The sequence below is a fragment of the Geotrypetes seraphini genome, chromosome 5 (assembly GCF_902459505.1).
Source record: "Geotrypetes seraphini chromosome 5, aGeoSer1.1, whole genome shotgun sequence".
NCBI lineage: Eukaryota > Metazoa > Chordata > Amphibia > Gymnophiona > Dermophiidae > Geotrypetes > Geotrypetes seraphini.
In genome coordinates, this window is record NC_047088.1 from 70347081 (window position 1) to 70366489 (window position 19409).

General features: G+C 44.0%; 1 protein-coding gene across 2 annotated transcripts in view; it reads left to right on the forward strand.

Moving 5' to 3' along the window:
• Nucleotides 1-18777, forward strand: part of TSPAN6 (tetraspanin 6) — a 34264-nt gene extending 15487 nt beyond the window's left edge. For both annotated transcript variants that reach the window (XM_033945136.1, XM_033945137.1), the window contains exons 3-8: nt 243-317; nt 4193-4291; nt 6407-6559; nt 6746-6829; nt 6946-7042; nt 17722-18777. In XM_033945136.1, coding sequence (XP_033801027.1) covers nt 243-317; nt 4193-4291; nt 6407-6559; nt 6746-6829; nt 6946-7014 — 480 coding nt within the window. In that variant the 3' untranslated portion in view covers nt 7015-7042; nt 17722-18777. The remainder of the gene's footprint in view (nt 1-242; nt 318-4192; nt 4292-6406; nt 6560-6745; nt 6830-6945; nt 7043-17721) is intronic.
• Nucleotides 18778-19409: the final 632 nt, after the last annotated feature.

The following is a 19409-nucleotide window of genomic DNA, read 5'->3' on the forward strand; positions in this document are numbered from 1 at the left end:
TCACACACAACACACACTTGTCGAATAGAGGTACTGATTGGAAGGAGTGTTTGCTTAACACACTTTTTTGTTGGGTGTTAATCTCTGGAGCTGGTGATCCTGTTGCCAGAGTTCCTGTCTCCAGTTTAATGCAGCTCTGACTGAGCTATGCCTTTAACTCTGTTTTGTGTCTCCACCAAGCAGCAGTTCATCTTCTAATGCTTTTTGATTTTGATTTTTTTTTTCTTCTGTTCTTTCCATAGTATGCCATGTTCCTGACCATCATCTTCCTAGTTGAACTGGTAGCAGCCATTGTAGGTTTTGTCTTCAGACATGAGGTGAGTGTGGACAGCCAAGAGCGGGGCTTCAATTCACTGGTTATCCAGGCCCTACATTCAAGATTTTGTCATTGCCCTTCCTTATGAGATTGTGCCTAGTCTCCATCAGGATGGTATATGGGAGCTGGCTTGTTGGTTATGGTGATGGTCCTAGTGAATAAACATGTGGATAAAGGTGAGCTGGTTGATATAGTGTATCTAGATTTTCAGAAAGCTTTTGATAAAGTTCCTCATGAGAGGCTCTTGAGAAAATTAAAGAGTCATGGGATAAGTGGCAAAGTTCAGTTGTGGATTAGGAATTGGTTATCGGATAGAAAACAGAGGGTAGGGTTAAAGGGTCATTTTTCTCAATAGAGGAAACGGTGAAGTGCCACAGGGGTCTGTACTTGGACAGGTGCTATTTAACTTATTGGAAAACTGGGTGTCCAAGTGACAGATAAGAACATAAGAATTGCCGCTGCTGGGTCAGACCAGTGGTCCATCATGCAAGTTTCAAGTTTATTTAAATTTGATAAATCGCTTATTACATGCCCAGCAGCTCGCTCACGTGGTGGCCCTCTGGTCAAAGACCAGCACCCTAACCGAGACTAGCCCTAACAGTGCACGTTCTTGTTCAGCAGGAAATTGTCTAACTTTGTCTTGAATCCCTGGAGGGTGTTTTCCCCTATAACAGCCTCTGGAAGAGCGTTCCAGCTTTCTACCACTCTCTGGGTGAAGAAGAACTTCCTTACGTTTGTACGGAATCTATCCCCTTTCAACTTTAGAGAGTGCCCTCTCGTTCTCCCTTCCTTGGAGAGGTGAACAACCTGTCTTTATCTACTAAGTCTATCCCCTTCAGTACCTTGAATGTTTCGACCATGTCCCCCCTCAATCTCCTCTGTTCAAGGGAGAAGAGGCCCAGTTTCTCTAATCTTTCGCTGTACGGCAGCTCCTCCAACCCCTTAACCATCTTAGTCGCTCTTCTGTGGACCCTTTCGAGTAGTACCATGTCCTTCTTCATGTACGGTGACCAGTGCTGGACGCAGTACTCCAGGTGAGGGCGCACCATGGCCCGGTACAGGGGCATGATAACCTTCTCTGATCTGTTCGTGATCCCCTTCTTTATCATTCCTAGCATTCTGTTTGCCCTTTTTGCTGCCACCGCACATTGCATGGTTTGCTTTATCAACTTGTCGATCAGAACTCCCAAGTCCTTTTCCTGGGAGGTCTCTCCAAGTCCCGCCCCAGACATCCTGTATTCGAGTATGAGATTTTTGTTACCGATGTGCATCACTTTACACTTATCCACGTTGAACCTCATCTGCCATGTCGATGCCCATTCCTTGAGCCTGATTATGTCACGTTGCAGATCTTCGCAATCCCCCTGCATCTTCACTACTCTGAATAACTTCATATCGTCCGTAAATTTAATCACCTCGCTTTTCATAACTATGTCCAGATCATTTATAAAGATGTTAAAGAGCACGGGACCAAGCACCGAGCACTGCGGCACCCCACTGGTGACGCTCTTCCAGTCGGAGTATTGTCCGGATTTACCCCCACTTTCTGTTTCCTATGCTCCAGCCAGTTTTTAATCCATGTGAGTATTTCATCCTTGATTCCATGGCTCGCAATTTTCCAAAGAAGTCGTTCATGCGGAACCTTGTTGAACGCCTTCTGAAAATCCAGATATACAATGTCAACCGGATCGCCCTTGTCTATCTGTCTGTTTACTCCCTCAAAGAAGTGCAGCAAGTTCGTCAAACACGATCTGCCTTTGCTAAAACCGTGCTGACTGGTCCTCATCAGCCCGTGTCCATCAAGGTGATCAATGATGCTATCCTTTATCAGTGATTCTACCATCTTTCCCAGTACCGAGGTCAGACTCGCAGGTCTGTAGTTTCCCGGATCACTAGGAAGAATAACCCGAATCACAGTTACCAGATGCTAGGGTCCACCTTGGAGATTAGCTCCCAATTGGGTGTCAACGTAGACAATACGATGAAACCTTCCACTCAATGTGTGGCGGCAACCAAAAAAGCAAACAGGATGCAAGGAATTATTTTAAAAGGGATGGTTAACGAGACTAAGAATGTTATAATGCCCTTGTATCGCTTTATGGTGCGACCTCATCTAGCGTATTGTGTTCAATTCTGGTCTCCTTATCTCAAGAAAGATATAGTGGTGCTAGAAAGATTCATAGAAGAGCAACCAAGATGATAAAGGGGATGGAACTCCACTCATATGAGGAAAGACTAAAACGGTTAGGGCTCTTCAGCTTGGAGAAGAGACGACTGAGGGGAGATATGATTGAAGTCTACAAAATCCTGAGTGGAGTAGAACGGGTACAAGTGGATCAATTTTTCACTCCATCAGAAATTACAAAGACTAGGGAACACTCGATGAAGTTACAGGGAAATACTTTTAAAATCAATAGGAGGAAATATTTTTTCATTCGGAGAATAGTTATGCTCTGGAATGCATTGCCAGAGGTTGTGGTAAGAGCGGCTAGCCTAGCTGGTTTTAAGAAAGGTTTGGACAATTTCCTGATGGAAAAGTCCATAGTTTCTTATTGAGAAAGACATGGGGGAAGCTACTGCCTGTCCTGGATCAGTAGCATGGAATGTTGTTACTCCTTGGGTTTTGGCCAGGTACTAGGGACCTGGATTGGACACTGTGAGAATGGGCTACTGGGCTTGATGGACCATTGATCTGAGCCATTGATTCTTATGTTCTTATGATCTAACCTTTCGGCTCCTGTAAGTTCCCCATATTTAAATTTCTTTGATTTTTGAGTTGGGACAGGGTGAATAGTGATACACAGTACAGCTAACAACTTTTCACCTTTTTATTTGTTCAGAATGTAATAATGAGCCATGTATTAGTTAATGGGTATTTAATCAAAAATACAAAGGATTTTGCTTGGAATAACTAAGAGCTGAGAATTGGAGCTTATATTTATAATTTATTATTAGGCCCCTCCCCACCCATAGAGCAGCTCAAGGTCTTAACTAATTAGTCCAGCATATCTCCTTTCACCTCCTGGCCATTTTTTTTGGCTGCTGTCTGCATTGAAACTCCAGCATTAGTGTGGGACCTTTCAGGCACAGGGCCACCCTCAAGTACTACCAAATTCTGCCCCCTCCCCCTGCATGCCTCCCCTCCCTGATGCAGATGTCCTGTTGGAAGGGGTGAGATGTGGCAAGCCTTGAGGACAGGCCTATACTTTAATGTGGTTCTCAGTATGGCATGGGGCTTTTAAGTGCTATTCTGCTACCCTAGGTAGACATGTAGTTTGCTTAGCACCAGGGCTGGCCCTGCCTAGTTAGCTAGCACATATGATTTTGAAGTATTACAAAATGTATTTGGTAGATATGAAGTTACAATTTCAGAAGTGTCGCATATTTTGATGAGTTAAATTTTCATGCTGTTCCCATTTAAGATCATGTGGCCCACTGAGAAAACTTGGGCACCCCTGCATTCAATACACAAGTCTAGGACTATAATTCAAACCACCTATTCTTACAACAGAACAAAAAGCTGCTTTTTCATCTACTGAGCCTGAATACTAAATTCTCAACCACGTCACTATTTTTTACAATGGTTTGAGACTTTTCTGTCCTCCCTCTCCAAGAGGCACTGGATTTGGCTGATAGTCTCAGCAGTCCTTTCTGACTGTGTGTTTAGAAGACCTGAGTTTTCCACATGACTTTGCGGAGCATTAGCGTTAGCGGAGTGGAGGGTTTGGTTTTTTTTGTTACAAGAGAGGATGCACAAAGAGAATAATAGTTTTGGAGACAGTAGGATCTGCAAGTGTTGATTTTGGGAATAGGTTTGATGGGAACAGGTTTGATGGTGATAGCACTGTGTCTCATTTCACATTTCTTCACCTGCAGATTAAGAGCAGCTTTAAGATGAGCTACAAGAAGGCCCAGGATGATTACAGAGACCCTCCAGATGCCAGCAGCAAGGCTGTAGACACCATCCAGCGTAAAGTAAGTGCCTGCCTGGGAGAGAGGATTGCAAACTGCCTTTCAGTATAGGTGGATAGATGAACTCGGTTAGTTTATTCCAGGCATACAGGGGTGGAAAGATGAAAGGAACAAAGTCTGAATTTGAAGTGGAGGAAAAGGGTACAGATAAACAATTTTTCTGAGGAACGGAGTTCTTGGGGAGGTGTATAAGGAGAGAGAGGAAAGATGCTGATGGGCTGCAGAATGAACACACTTGTAGGTTACTAATAGGAGTTTGAACTGTATGTGAAGGTTAATTGGAAGCCATTGAAGTGATTTTAAGGAGAGGGATGAGGTGAGTGTAGTGAGGTTGTCAGAAGTAAGTTGTGCAGCAGAGTTTTTGTACAGATTGTAGGCTGGAGAGGCAGTTCAGCAAGAGACCTATTAGAAGCAGTTTGCAGTACCGTATTTCCCCATGTATAGGCCACGGCTTATACATGGGTTTTACAATCTCCTGCAATGGATGCGGCTTCCTTATATGGGGTGGCCTATCTAAAGATATCGTGTATAGGCCGCCCCATTGGAAGATCAGCCGCAGAGTCCCCCGTACTTGCAGCTCCCTTCTGGATGGCTACTGGCTGCCTCCTGCCTCGTTGCAGCTAGCGGTGCAGGGCAGGAGCGATCTTTTCAGCGTCCAGCCGGCCCCATGCTGCTTCCTCAATGCCTGTGCCAGTTCTTGTGGGACTCCACAGGCATTGAGGAAGCAGAGCAGCGCCGGCTGAATGCTGAAAAGAATGCTCCTGCCCTGCACTGCTGGCTGTGACGAGGCAGGAGGCAGCCGGCGAAGGTATTTATTGGGGGTAGAGGGATGTAAAGGCCACCCTATTGTATAGGCTGATTTAGGTTTTAAAACCCTTAGATAAGCCGTGGCTAGTAACATGGGGCGGCTTATCTAAGCGTTTTAAAATCTAAATCATTATTTCCTGCGGCCTATACATGGAAGTGGCCTCTACATGGGGAAATATGGTAGCGAGAGTGTGAACAAGAGTTCGGGTAGTGTATTCAGAGAGGAAGAGGTGATAGAAATGACAGACTTTAGCAGTCTTTTGAATGTGGGTAGAAAATGAGAGGTTGGAGTCGAAGATGACTTCAAGGTTATGAGCAGAGGAGACAGAACAATAACAGTATTATTTACAGAGACGGAAGACTTTCAGTCTTTCAAAGTCTTCTTCATATTTTAGCTTCATGAGACTGGCTGAAGATCTTATTTATTTTAGCCCATCCTCCCAAAGGAGCTTAGAACGGGTTACAAATCAGGTACCCGAGCATTTTCCCTTTCTGTCCTGCCCGATCTGTCTAATGTACCTGGGGTAGTGGAGGATTAAAAGTGACTTGCTCAGGATCACAAGGAGCAGTGCGGGGTTTGAACCCACAACCTCAGGGTGCTGAGACTGTAGCTCTAACCACACTATCGTAGAAGATACAAAGATTGAGTATTTATAGTTCAACCCAGGTTCTCCATTCATTGCAAGAGGCCTTCTATCTGTTCCAGTTTTAGTTACCATAATTGCATCCAAATTATGGAATACCCTTCCCCCTAAAGCTCGTCTTGGTAAAAATATTTGGGTTTTAGAAAAATCATTATAAATGGCTTTTAAAAAAGTGTTTAATATGTAGAAGGCTTATGTTATAAGCCCATATTTTTTTAAAAATATGCTTTTTGGCAGATTTGTTTGGTTTACTTTTTAGCTTAGAGTGGATTTATAAATTGATTTTAGAAACATGCGAATTCTTGTTAAGTGAAAAAAATAAATCAAATACTCTTTTTGGAAAATGTTTCTTTTGATTGCTAAAGGTCACGTTCAAATGATGAATTCTAATCATTGGTACGATAAATGTAAATGGAGCTTAGGCCCAAGCCTTCCTTTGGTGACTGGTACAGTAGCATCTGGTGGTTATGGCTGGCCACCTTCTTTAATCTGGCTGGGGCAGAGAGAAATGCTGGAACAGCTTAAGTGGAGCTGTGCGCAGGGCAGGGGCCTAGTGAAGGAAGTTCCACGGTTGTGGGTGGATGGCATAATAATTAAAGAGGAGAGAGGAGATCTGTGTTAACTAATGCTAATTAAGAGTAGTCATTATTTCTGTCTATTTTTAAAGCTTCATTGTTGCGGCGTCAACAACTTCACAGACTGGGCAAGCAGTCAGTACTTCAGGGAGAATGGCCTGCCCCACAGCTGCTGTAAATTTGCCAACTGTACCAAGGATGAGCTGAAGAACATGACTGTAGCTGAAGGGAAGGTATTTAACCAGGTGAGTAGGCAAACAAAGAAGCATTTCAGCCTTGTGTGTCAGCAGGGGCTTTATCTAATGTCGTCATAACTTTGATTAGTCTTGTTTTGATGGGATAGTTCACCAAGTCCTGCTGCAGCCATCACAGCTGTAATGTGATTCTGTCCTAGGCAGCCACTGTGTTATTTTTTTTTTTTGTTTGCTTAGGGTTGCTTTGCCAGCGTGACAACAGTCATGGAGTCAAATATGGGTGTTGTGGCTGGCATTTCCTTTGGAATTGCCTGTTTCCAGGTAAAAATCCATTTGTCTTTTTCTTACATTAAGACTTTTGTGTGCTCTTTCTATGATTGTGCAAAAGATGTTATTTTTTTTTGTTCATTATCTGGGTTTTTAAAATCTTCCTGTAGTTGATTGGAATATTCCTGGCCTGCTGTCTATCCCGCTACATCACAAACAACCAATACGAGATGGTCTAATTGGACACTAAACATGGCAGCCATCAAGGTATGTAAGAGCCAGTAGTGTGGACTGGTGTACCTACACACCTTTATGTACAGAAAATGGATGTACTAATACAGTGTTCTTCAACTTCTGACACCTATGGACTGGCGGAAATAAAATAATTATTTTGTGGACCGGCACCAGTCCGCGGACCGGCAATTGAAGAACACTGAGCTAAGTCGTGCCCATCTCCGCCCCAGACCACGCCCCATAATAGTACTAATTGTAACACCATTTTTTCCATTCATTTTTCAAATATATACACACACACAAACAATATACCGTATTTTCACGTAGATAACGCGCACCCGTGTAAAACGCACACACGGGTATAGCGTGCGGGAAACTGAAATATATGTAAAAAAATTTTTGTATACCGCGCACACCCGTATACCGCGCATGCTGCCCGACTCTCCCGTCACCGCCCGACTCTCCTTTCGCCCACCCCGACTCTCCTTTCGCCCGCCCCGACTCTCCTCTCCCCCTTGAAGTCCTGTCCCCACCCTGAAAGCCTGATGCCCCCCCGACGTCCGATTCACCCCCCCCCCCCCGGCAGGACCGCTCGCACCCCCATCCCGAAGGACCACTCGCACGCACCCACACCCCCACCCTGAAGGACCGCTCGCACCCCCAAAGCCTCCCGACCCCCCCCCCCATCATGTAGAAGCTCCTACCGGTGTCCTGCTGCTTCCTCTTGGCGGTCCCGCCCTTTCTCTGACGTCAAGCCCTCTTGCCCCGCCGACTCCCCAACTCCCCAACAATATCGGGCCAGGAAGAAACCCAAGCCCTCCTGGCTCTGGCGACCCCCCCCCCCCGCTAGTTGTTCGGGCCAGGAGGGAGCCCAAGTCCTCCTGGCCCTGGCGACCCCCCCCGCTAGTTGTTCGGGCCAGGAGGGAGCCCAAACCCTCCTGGCCACGGTGACCCCCTACCCCCACCCGCACTACATTACGGGCAGGAGGGATCCCAGGCCCTCCTGCCCTCGACGCAAACCCCCTCTCGCCAACGACCGCCCCCCCAAGAACCTCCAACCACCCCCCCAGCCGACCCACGACCCCCCTGGCCGACCCCCACGACACCCCCACCCCCCCTTCCCCGTACCTTTGTGTAGTTGGCCGGACAGACGGGAGCCAAACCCGCCTGTCCGGCAGGCAGCCAACGACGGAATGAGGCCGGATTGGCCCATCCGTCCCAAAGCTCCGCCTACTGGTGGGGCCTAAGGCACCTGGGCCAATCAGAATAGGCCCGGGAGCCTTAGGTCCCTCCTGGTGGCGGGGCCTTGGGCACATGGTCGGGTGGTGTTCTACGATACTGTGTATTGTCCAGAAACACTGTCCGTGTTGAGTCCAGACTGATAGACCCAATAAAGATCTACTAGTTGTACAACATCCTGACTGGTGACATCTCTTCCTCACAACTCTTGTGTTTGGACTGATTAAGTTATCAATAATTTAGTAACCTCCCCTACCAGGTCGGGGGCTTCCCTCTTGGTTCCAGGACCGCACGATTGGGGAAGTTCATTAGGAGACTACCTTTTTAGGAGATAATTTTACTAGATGTCAATACAGTCATCTTAAGACAATAAATGTCCTATCAGTATTTTTTTGTTTTACATCCCACAAAATGTTTAGAGACTCGTATCGGCTAATCTGGGATGTGCCCTACTCATAAGCGAAATAGACATCGGACACAGTATCCAATCGAATTTATCTTTTCCAGATCATGAAAATCTTTCTGTGGGACATACACACCAACCATAATATTAAGATTGAGGTCCAAGATTCTTTTATATAGGTTTAATTTCTTTCAAAAAATGAAGTCATTCCAACATTTGGTATCTCTCTGGTTTTGTTTTCTTCTGTGGGTTATTTTTTTATTTTATTTTTTTTCTTATCGCTCAATGATTCACTGCTTGCCTATCTTTGGGGTCTTTCTCTCTACTTCCTCCCCCAATCCAACTAGCAGGAGCACAGGGCTGGTGATTGCTTGCCTCTCCTTTTTCTGACCCATGCAGACAGGAGGATAGAGGGTTAGAAGCACCCAGGGACTAAGAAAGGTAATCCCAGCTCTGTATGCACTCTCTGGTTGCTGTCAGCCTGGGGACAAGGTTGAAGCTGCCCAGTGATCACTACCTTTGAGATGATGGATGTAGCCAGGAAATTAAAAGATGCTGCCAGGGACAGTCCCCACCCCCCCAAAAAAAAAAATCTACGATGTCTGGTAAGCTTCAATAAGGGAGGAAGATGGGTAAAAGGGAGCAAGTAAGAAAATAGATGGGTGAGAAGAGGAACTTTGAGAGAAAGTAGTGAGGCCAGTGGTGTGGAGAGAGAGGGCACTTGCAGCTCTTCGCCCTCCATGCCATGCTTGTGCCCTCCCATTTCCCCCTCCTGTACGTCCATAAATCTTCAATAAAGAGTGTAGATGCTTGAAGAGCTGGGACATATATTTCTTTATTTCAGGAGAAAGTATCAGTGTTTCGGCTCTTAGCCTGCCTCGGATGGGTCTTTTGAGCAATCATACAATTTTTCTTTGGTGCCAAACTTTGATTGAACTATTTTCAGCAATTCATGGAAATAGATCTTGTCCTCTTTCTCTATTCAAACTTTCTAGACCTGCACGGGAAGAAAGGGAAGGGGCAGACAGATACCATGGGAGGAGGGGAAGGTAAGGCAAGAGATATCTGATCAGGAAAAGGAAGGGGGAGGGGAAGGGAAAGACAGATGCCAGACCACAAAAGGGGGAGAAGAGAAAGGAAGGAGGGGAGAGATGCCAGGCTGTGGAAAAGAGCAGAGAAAGATCTCAGACCTTAGGAGAGAGAGAGAGGGAATACAGATGTCAGACCACAGGAGAGGGAAAGTGAAGGAGGAGATGGTACACAGGGATGGAGGGGTGGGGAAAGAGAAGGGGAGAGCAAGGGTGGAGATATTACATAGGGATGGGAAGAGTGGGGAAGGTGAGAAGATGGAAGAAATGCTGTTTATGGATAGATGGGGTGAAGAAATAGGGAGAAGATGGTACATATGGATAGATGGGAAGGGAAGACATGGAAAAGTAGATTTGAGGAGGAAGCAGAAAAATGGAAGAAAGTTAAATATTAAAAATTAATGCCAAAAATGGATGTAGGGCAGAAATGAAGGAGAGAAAAACAGCAAATGAAAAAGAAGGCCCCAGTGGAAACATAGTTAAGAGCACAGACAGAAGGAAGTACAACCAGAGACTGGGAAAAGATGAACAGAAAAATAAAATCACCAGCCAACAAAGGTAAGAAAAGTGATTTTATTTTTAATTTAGTGATTAAATGTGTCAATCTTCAGAATTTACATCTGCTGTCCATATTGTGCACTTGTTCAGGAAGAAACATATTTCTTTCTATTTCTCTGATGTTGTACTGCATGTAGAGCCTGGCATCTTAGGGTTTTGTTTGTGTCTATTAGGACTTTTAGTTTGTGGTCCTGTATTTGCATGGGGTTTACCTGTGTTCTGCACGTGTGGCCAAGGAATGAATGTTGTGAAGCATTATTGGTGTCACGGCCCCAAGTAAGAAGATATTTGTTGACAGTTTGTCTGGGTTTTGTCTGCATCTGGAGAGCCCCTGTGCATGTGTGGATGTTGACGTGATGCGCATGAGCTTGATAGCATCACATTGACGTCCACGCATGTGCAGAGGCCCTCCAGATGCAGCCTGGAGCTCAGGGAAGGAAACATGAGGTTCTTGTGGGGTCTGGACCAGTGGCAGAACAGGGCGGGACTGAGGGTGGAACAGGGCAGGGTCGGGGCAGAATGGAGCAGGACCAAGTATCCTCCCTTTTGTTTTTGTTTTTAAAGAGGTAATCTGGTAACCCTATCTTAGAAGGTAAAGTCAAGCCTTCTGAGATAGATTGATTAACTGCTTTCCTCACTGGGTAGGGGTAAGGAGAAGGGGAATTGGGATTTTGGGAGATGGTTGGATTGGGGGGGATGGGAGTAGAGAATGACACGGTGACAAAATTCATCACTGTTCCAGTCCCCGCGGGAACCATCTTCATGTCATTCTTTAAGGAGAGGGGGAAGAATCAGAGTATAATTGGGCACAACCACTGACCCGCAAGCTTTGCTTTGAAGAATGCTGGTGTAGAAGGATTGAGATTGAAATAGACACTAAAGAATGACAGTCTCTGGTATCCAGAGCAGATATTGTGATGTCATAATGCCTCATTCCACCAGTGCCTAAGAACCAATCACATCAGTGATGTCACAATGGCTTCATTATCCTTGGCTCACATAAGAATCAGAGTATGAATTGGCACAGCCACTGACCCGCAAGCTTTGCTTTGAAGAATGCCGGTGTAGAAGGACCAAGGTTGAAATAGACACTAGAAAATGGCATGGGATTATTTCCCGCGGTTATCCGCGGGGACGGGAACGGTGATGAATTTTGTCACCGTGTCATTCTCTAGATGGGAAGACTGTTACTTGTTTACACATTGTTACAGCAGTCATTTTGAGGAGCAGGAGCTTAGGATGATCGATCCTGCCCCGTGTCACCGCTAGACCACCAGGTAAGGTCTGGGGAAGGTCCAGGAAGCAGAAGGGAGACGAGGGTGAGTCAGAGCTGGCCCTGAAAGTTTATCTGCGATATTTCAATATTTGCGGGCCGGCTCTTCCCCTAATCCCTGTGAATATTGAGAGTCTGCTGTAATTTGGTTCCTGCCTTGAGGCCTAGACTGGCCACTGTGGAAACAGGATATTAACCCAGTATGGCTATTCTTATGCTCTTAAAGGAGGTGGATATATAAAATATTGTCGAGTCCTGATTATCTGGCATATATGGGACAGACAGGTGATCAGATAAATAAAAATGTTGTTTACTACTTCTACTAATCATTTCTATAGCGCTACTAGACATACTCAGTGCTGTACATCAAAACATAGAAGAGAGAGTCCCTGCTCAAAAGAACTTGCAATCTAGTCAAGACAGACAAACTGGACAAGAAGGTGCATCAATATACAGTATCGTAGAAGAACACCACCAAAATGGCTGCCAGCACTTGTCAAAAATTTTGTAAGCAGATTGCTCCTGCCAAGATTTCACTACTAGACCGCCATGGACTGCAAGGTCGATCTTGTGTGGAGGGTAGGGGAAGGGAGTGTCAAATTATCATGTCAGATAATCTGGAAAGTTGGATAATTGGGACTCTACTGTAAATGAAAAATGGTTATAAATGAAGGGTCATATGCCAGATGCCAGCCTTGTTTACAACTGAACTGGAAGTAAAAAGGAGCAGAAAAAGAAAGTTAACCACATTCTTTCTATATTGTCAGCGTTTATGCAACTGGGCCACAGAATCTCAAACTTGCTGACTTCACTTATAAGCTGCTACAAGAAGCCTGAGGCTCTGGTTTATAGATGTTTTGGGCTGAATTGGCAACTTTTTAATTTTTATGCTGAACCTTGAGGTTTGTACATACTGTAAATGTTTTTCCTGGAATGCTGGCACAGTTCTAATAATGACTGTGGCATTATGGTCACATCTTCCACTCTGCCACAAGCAAGTGTCTTTTTGCACGTATATATATTTTTCTAAAGGTCAAATGCTCATTCCTAACTCTGTTAGTTCATGTGTAGTTTTTGGACCTTCAAGTTAGACTGCCCAGACGTTCATACTCAGGTAAGAACTTTTTAACTGCAGTTTGGTCAGTGGATGTGGCGTGCACTGCACCTCATGACCTTTTGTGATAGCGCTCCTTCCCTCTCCACCTGCTAGTCTTCACCTTATAAGGTAATCCAAATGTGCTTCTCCTCCCCTCTATTAGATGCTTTATTCTACTCTTTCTTTTTAGCTCCATGGAGGCACATCTCTCCTCTTTTTCTGCCTGAGCCAAGAATGCACTCTTCACTTGAAGCTGTCATGGGACAGTTTTTTTTTTTTTGGGGGAGGGACAGTCTCTTCCTTCCCTCACTCTAAAGCTTTTACAGCCAATTACAGAACGCACAGTAGTCCTGTCTTGACCATGTTTTCAGACCACACGTTATCTGACCCCTGCCCTCCAAAGGGTGATGAGAGATAGGAGACGGTGTTTTTCATTTTAAACAGCAAAAGCAAAAAAACCCGAGTTTAAAACTGCATGAGGACCGATTTTCCTTGCCTTTCTGCATGTCATTTGATTTGCTGTGGATAACATCTGTGGCAAATTTTACATTGGAGGAATCTTATGGTCTTCAAGCCTGCTAAGTTTTATTGAATCTTCAGTTTTTATAAAACGCTAAGCTCTAAAAACCCTGTGAAGCCCCACTTTGCATGGACCTCTAACATGGTATGGAATTTTATATTTAAGACTCAAATCTGAGCTATAAACAAGCAAAAAAATTCTGAAAAATATTCAAGGTGACAATTTTAGGATTATGCACCCGTTTTTCTGAAACGTCGGCCTGCCCATGTGGTGCTTGAGATCTGCATGGTATATTTTTTAGGCTATCTTTCAGGGTTAAAATCTACTTGTGCCTGACTATATACACATTGTATATAGAAAGATAAAGTTCCCCGAGATGCTATTGTGCCTCTTATGTACAGTACCTTCTGACTGCTTATACCTCTACTCACCTTATCTTCTGGTCAAAATATTGCTTCTATAGAGCTTTGGTGCTGGAGAAGGATTTTGTGTGCCATGAACCACCAGAAGAACTAACAAATCGATTCTGGAAGAGATCAAACCGGCTATATCAGTTGAAGTCCAAATGATGACGTTATCACTGTCTTATTTTGGTCATACTATCTGAAGAAAAAGATCATTGGAGAAGGACATTGTTTGGGAAAAACAAAGGAACCAGGCGAAGAGGGTGACCTGCAATCAGATGGCTGGACATGAAAACAACCATGGGGAGGGATCTTACCAGACTAGCACAAAACCGACCTCTCTTTAGATCTGTAATTGATCAAGTCGCTAAGACTCGAGTAAGAGTCAGTGGTACCTAACTAGTCAACAGTCAGTAGTATTCTTCTGTCCTCCTTTGATGGGGGTGGGGGGGAGAATCGGAGGATTGTGGACTTTTTTTCAAGGATGAGAAACTAAAGCTGAGGCCTTTCTCTGTTTCAAGATCTGAGGAGGAAGCGGGCGCTAAGAGTTTTTTCCCTGACTTGTTATAAATATTAATAAACAACACAACTTTTGAACAAGAGGTAAGCCATGTTGGCTCGCACCAAGGTCCATGGAAACCAGCATCCTTTGTCAGATAGAGGCTAGTTCAAGTGAAATGTACCCTGCAAATCCTAAAATATAGATTTGAATCTTTTGGCTCATTTTAAGGGATGGCTTCTGAAATATACCTGACCAATTTTTTTTTTCAGGCTACTTCAGAGGTCTTTTGAATCCTGTCATATTAGTTGCCTTAACAAAGTCCTCTAGCAGCACATTTTACAACTTAATTGGACACCCCTAAGTCCCTCTTCTTTTGTGTATGGAAGTGCTTCAGTCTTATACTCTTACTACTTTGCTTTTTTTCTTTTCAGCCTAAATCTGTGACCCTTAATATTTTTTGTTGTTGTTAGCATTAAATTTCAACTGCCGAATTCTAGAAAGTTCTTTAAGCTTCACAGCTCCTTTTTCACATTATCAATACTAATCAGGGTGTCTACCCTATTGCAGATTTTGATTTCATCCACAAAGAGGCAAATCTTTCCAGACAGTATTGCTTACAAAATTATTAAGTTTGGTAGCCACACAAATTATTTACCAGTAGAGAAGAAAAACAGAGTTGACTGTAGAATGAACAGAAGAAATCAAGAAAGTGTGTCCAATAGATCAAGCAACTGTTTTATTTACCTAACATGTACTGTTTTTTGGCTCCATCTTCATTACTAGAGCATTTTGCTGAAAAGCTCTGAACTATTCTTCAGGAAGAAAACCTATATGGTTTCTGCTATACAGTCTGGAACATTAGACATTACCTATTATCCTTTTTATTTACCCCTTTATGGTAACTGATCCTAGATGTAGGCGAAAGCCAAAACGTGGTCTGTGTGTGGTCAATAAACATTTATCTGATCTATCTAAATGCTCCCTCCTGTTCTTCCTTTTGTTCCAAGTGTGCCACCTTGTGTTTTCCTGCTTATACACATATACTATGTCAATAGGTGCTCCATAGTGCCCTCTAACATTGTCTAGATTAGGGGTGTCCACACGTTTTTGGCTTGCGAGCTACTTTTAAAATGACCAAGTCAAAATGAACTACCAACGATAAAATTAAAAAAAAACGCAAAGCACACTGTACACAGAGAAAATGTTAATTATCATTTATATTTGGGTTTGTTTGTTTTTGGGGTTTTTTCCAAAGAGGTCAAGGCAAATGACTTTAAAATATGCAATGTCACTTCAATAACAACTATACAAAAATAGACAAATATACCCCCTTCCCAAAGCCAAATCCCCACCCCAAAACATAAACAGTCATACTGGTACTCTTCAGTATAAGGAGCCAAATCCCCACCTCAAAATTTCCCCCTTCTCTTTCTTTCTTTCTCTCTCTCTCCCTGTCCCCCCTTTCTTTCTGTCAGTCTGTCTTTCTCTCTCCCTGCCCTTCCACCTCTGGTGATTTCTCCCTGCTTCTCCGACACCAGGCACAAACAAACGCCGGGCCCACAGCCTTCCTACTCCAACGTCAATTCTGACGTCAGAGAGGAAGTTCTGGGCCAGCCAGGTAGCGATTGGCTGGCCCGGAACTTCCTCTCTGATGTCAGAATTGACATCGGGGTGGGAAGGCTGTGGGCCCGGCGCTTGTACACGCCTGCCCTGGTGTCGGGGAAGCAGGGAAAACAGAATGCAAAAGCAACGCAAGTCTATTGCGATCGACTCGTGTTGCCTTTGTGATCTACTGGTCGATCGCGATCGACCTTTTGGGCACCCCTGGTCTAGGTGATATGTGCAGTCTGCTACCTTTGCAATAAGCTTAGGATTTTGCCTGCCATCTGAGGACACATTCTTGATGCAAGAGAATGAAACATCCTTTGGAGGAAAGGTCCTAGCTACAGGGTCATTTCCTGCCACACCCAAGCTCCTTTAACTGTGTGTTTCTCTAAAGTAGCACAAGAGCTGCCAGGCTAGAATAGCGACAATTCTCTATCCATGAAGATTGCCTGTGTCCGTCAGCTGCTCTTGGTCTGACCTCCAGCCTTCCCTGATAGCAAGATAGTCTTTGTACAAGTTGCATACGTTTATTTATTTATTCAGTTTTTCTATACCATTCTCCCAGGAGAGCTCAGAGCGGTTTACATGAATTTATTCAGGTACTGACGCATTTTTCCTTGCTAATCTCTTACCAGCTGGTAGGTAATCACAGATGTGACACTAAGACTGGATAGCCCCCATCTTGCCATTAGACTGCTGCTTGCATCTTAAATTTATTTGAAACCTTATAGGAAGAGGTGATGCCTAATTAAATTTTAATTACTTAAGGGGTCCATTTGCTAAGGTGTGGTAACTGATTTAGCGTGCCTTAGTAAAATGACCCCTAAATTTATGTGGTGTGCATTGTGTTGTGTTTAGCATTAGATTAAAGATGGGGTTAGTGTAAATTTCCCTATTGATGCTCATTGTGAAAAATTGCTTTCCTCGTTTAATTGAGGTAACGGTCTGTTTATCAGCGCACAATCCTGGGCTGGCAAACCAAACACTTCAGCTCTCGCACCTTAAAAATGAACTACATTTTTACAAGCTTGCTTTTTTTTTTGTTCTTCTCCAAACACTGCTTTTACTCAACAAAATCTGTGTGAGTGATTTGAGTGTATAACTCATGTGTGGGTCATTTTGGTTTTATTTCTAATTAGTTTTTAGCTTTCTGTTTTACTAAAAGCTGTAAAAAACCATAAGAACAGCCTTACTGGGTCAGACCAATGGTCCATCGAGCCCAGTAGCCCATTCTCCTGGTGACCAATCCAGGTCCCTAGTACCTGGACGAAACCCAAAGAGTAGCAACATTCCATGCTACCCATCCATGACTAGGTGATCAAGCTGGCAAATAAATTTTAATCAGAGTCCAACGCATTCATAAATAAAACAATAGCGGAACAAGGACCTGACATGGACTGTTTCAGCTAATTTGAATGCATTAGGGGTGCATGAGAATCTCAATATATTCCACTAAACTAATGATCTAAAAAAAGTTATACAGTTCTCCCCTGGTCATTCGCAGTCAGCGATTCATGGTCCTGGTCATTTGCGGTATTTTCCAACTGTGAATGACCGGGCAGGAGAGGGCAGTTGGAGCGCCGGCGAGTGAAGGAAATCACTCGCGGTATGCTCCGACCGCCTCTTCCTGTACTAAAGTTGGGCCTCACCAATCGGGAGCTGCGTGTCAAAGCAGCTCCTGATTGGTGAGGCCCGACTTTAGTGCAGGAAGAGGAGGTCGGAGCATACTGCAAGTGATTTCCTTCATTCGCCGGTGCTCCGGCTGCTCTCTCCTGTCTCCCCCGCTAAAAACTGTATTTGCGGTTTTTCAAGATTCGTGGGGGTTCCTGAAATGGAACCCCCGCAAATATTGGGGGAGAACTGTATATAAAAAATAACCAATTGGGTGTAGCTTACAGCGAGATTTACACTAGCAACAAAAAGATGTAGAACTTGGCCAATTTTTTTTTTTTTTTTTTTTTTTCTCTTAGTAAGCACTGTGCCTGAAAGACTTCTCTCTCCTTTCTTATTTCATGTGATTTTAGGGATTCTGCTGCTGCTTTCTCTGGATTGCCATTTATGGCCCTGACCTGCACTGCTGTGATGCTCTCTGAAGGGAAGAGACTAGCCCAGCTGTGATTCTGAAGATGGGGTTTTGGACAGCCCCATGCCATCATTCATTCTTTAGTGCAAGAGGGATGTCATCATTTTTGAATTAAAAACACTATGTGCCTTCTACCTGTATGTCTTGCTTAGTTTGAAAAAACCTGTCTACCCTCTCATGTATTATATACTTTTTTTTTTCTCTCTTTCAGCCTTCATTTAACTTTAGTTTTTTCTTATCTTCGGGCCTTTACTTCCTAAGTCCCACATGGCAACTTAGTTTCATCTAAATTGCCTACTTGCACAAGATTAAAAAGGGAAATATAGAATTTTTTTTTGTTAGATTGGAGGGAGGGGAGAAAGGAGAGAAGATGGATGCATTAACAGTGGCCCACACTTGATATAATTTTGTCTTACCCTACCCTTGTATTAATCCTGACTCTGTGTTTGGCCATTGCTACAACTGTGTCCACAATTTCTTTTTGAGATATGTCCATTCCCTCTCCCCCTCGACTTGAACCTGGAATGTTTTCTTTTTTATGTGGAATTTGTCATATATGTGAGATTGTAATACTAATTGTTTCCTATCATCTGCTGTGCAAAGGAGCTCTGAAAAATCAGGGCTGTGGACTGACTTTCACTGCAGGTCCTGGATCTGTGGCCCTGCTCAGTGCTTGGCTTCCCCTTTTTTTTTAGGCTCACAAAACTAACCTACCAGAGTGTGCTCCTCGCTCATCTCCACCAGACTTGTTTTTCCTATCCTTTCCATATTTCTGTACCTCAGTTTTTTAGCTCATGTAGCTTTTGGTAGGTGGTAGTTGTTTTCTTGATTCATGGATTTGCTGCTCAGGAGGTTTAGCTCAATACCTTTGCCCTTCTGGAGAAGGGACAGTTCTCATAGGTATGGCTGTGCCTTGGTTGTCAGTATTATGTGCTTCCTTAACCTGTGATTAAAATTTTTATTTGTAATAAAAAATAAATTCAGCCTTTGTCCTGAATCTGAAGTGTGTTTTATAGTGGAGGTGAGGGTATTTTAGAACATCTCCACCCCTTAAGACTTGTTTGTAATATCTGTGGTTTCCTTCTTTATTTTCCAGCAGAAACTCTTCAGCTTGAGTCAGCCTGGTACCTCTGTGGTAGTGCTCTGCATTTTGGGGGGGGTCATCTGTTGCTAGTGACATGGGATGTTGTGAAGATACAGCTCCTAGGCTGGAGGCAGTTGTGATCATCAACAAGTGTGACCCCTAAATGAATGGATTCAAAGCCTGTAATTCAAGGGTTTTTCCAAAATGATTCTTCCATTTTCAAATGTCTATGTATTTGTTAAATTCAAAAATAGTGATAGGTGATACAGCAACCGAAAGCTAAACTGCAAGTTTTGTCTGTCAACTTATACGTGCTTTGTGACTTCCCGTAGTTACATGATCACCACTGAGACGATAGTTAATTATCTCCTAGACTTGCACCAGCATTTCTGCCGTCACTGACTCCACAGTAGTAACAATGCAATTTTTGAGCTCAGCCAGGTTGTGGGCAATGACGGCTGGCACGTGCATAGCATTCTTAATGTACCTTAAACAGAAGAAGACACACGGTGTAAGATCCTGTTGCCTTTAAAACTCATGCTGCA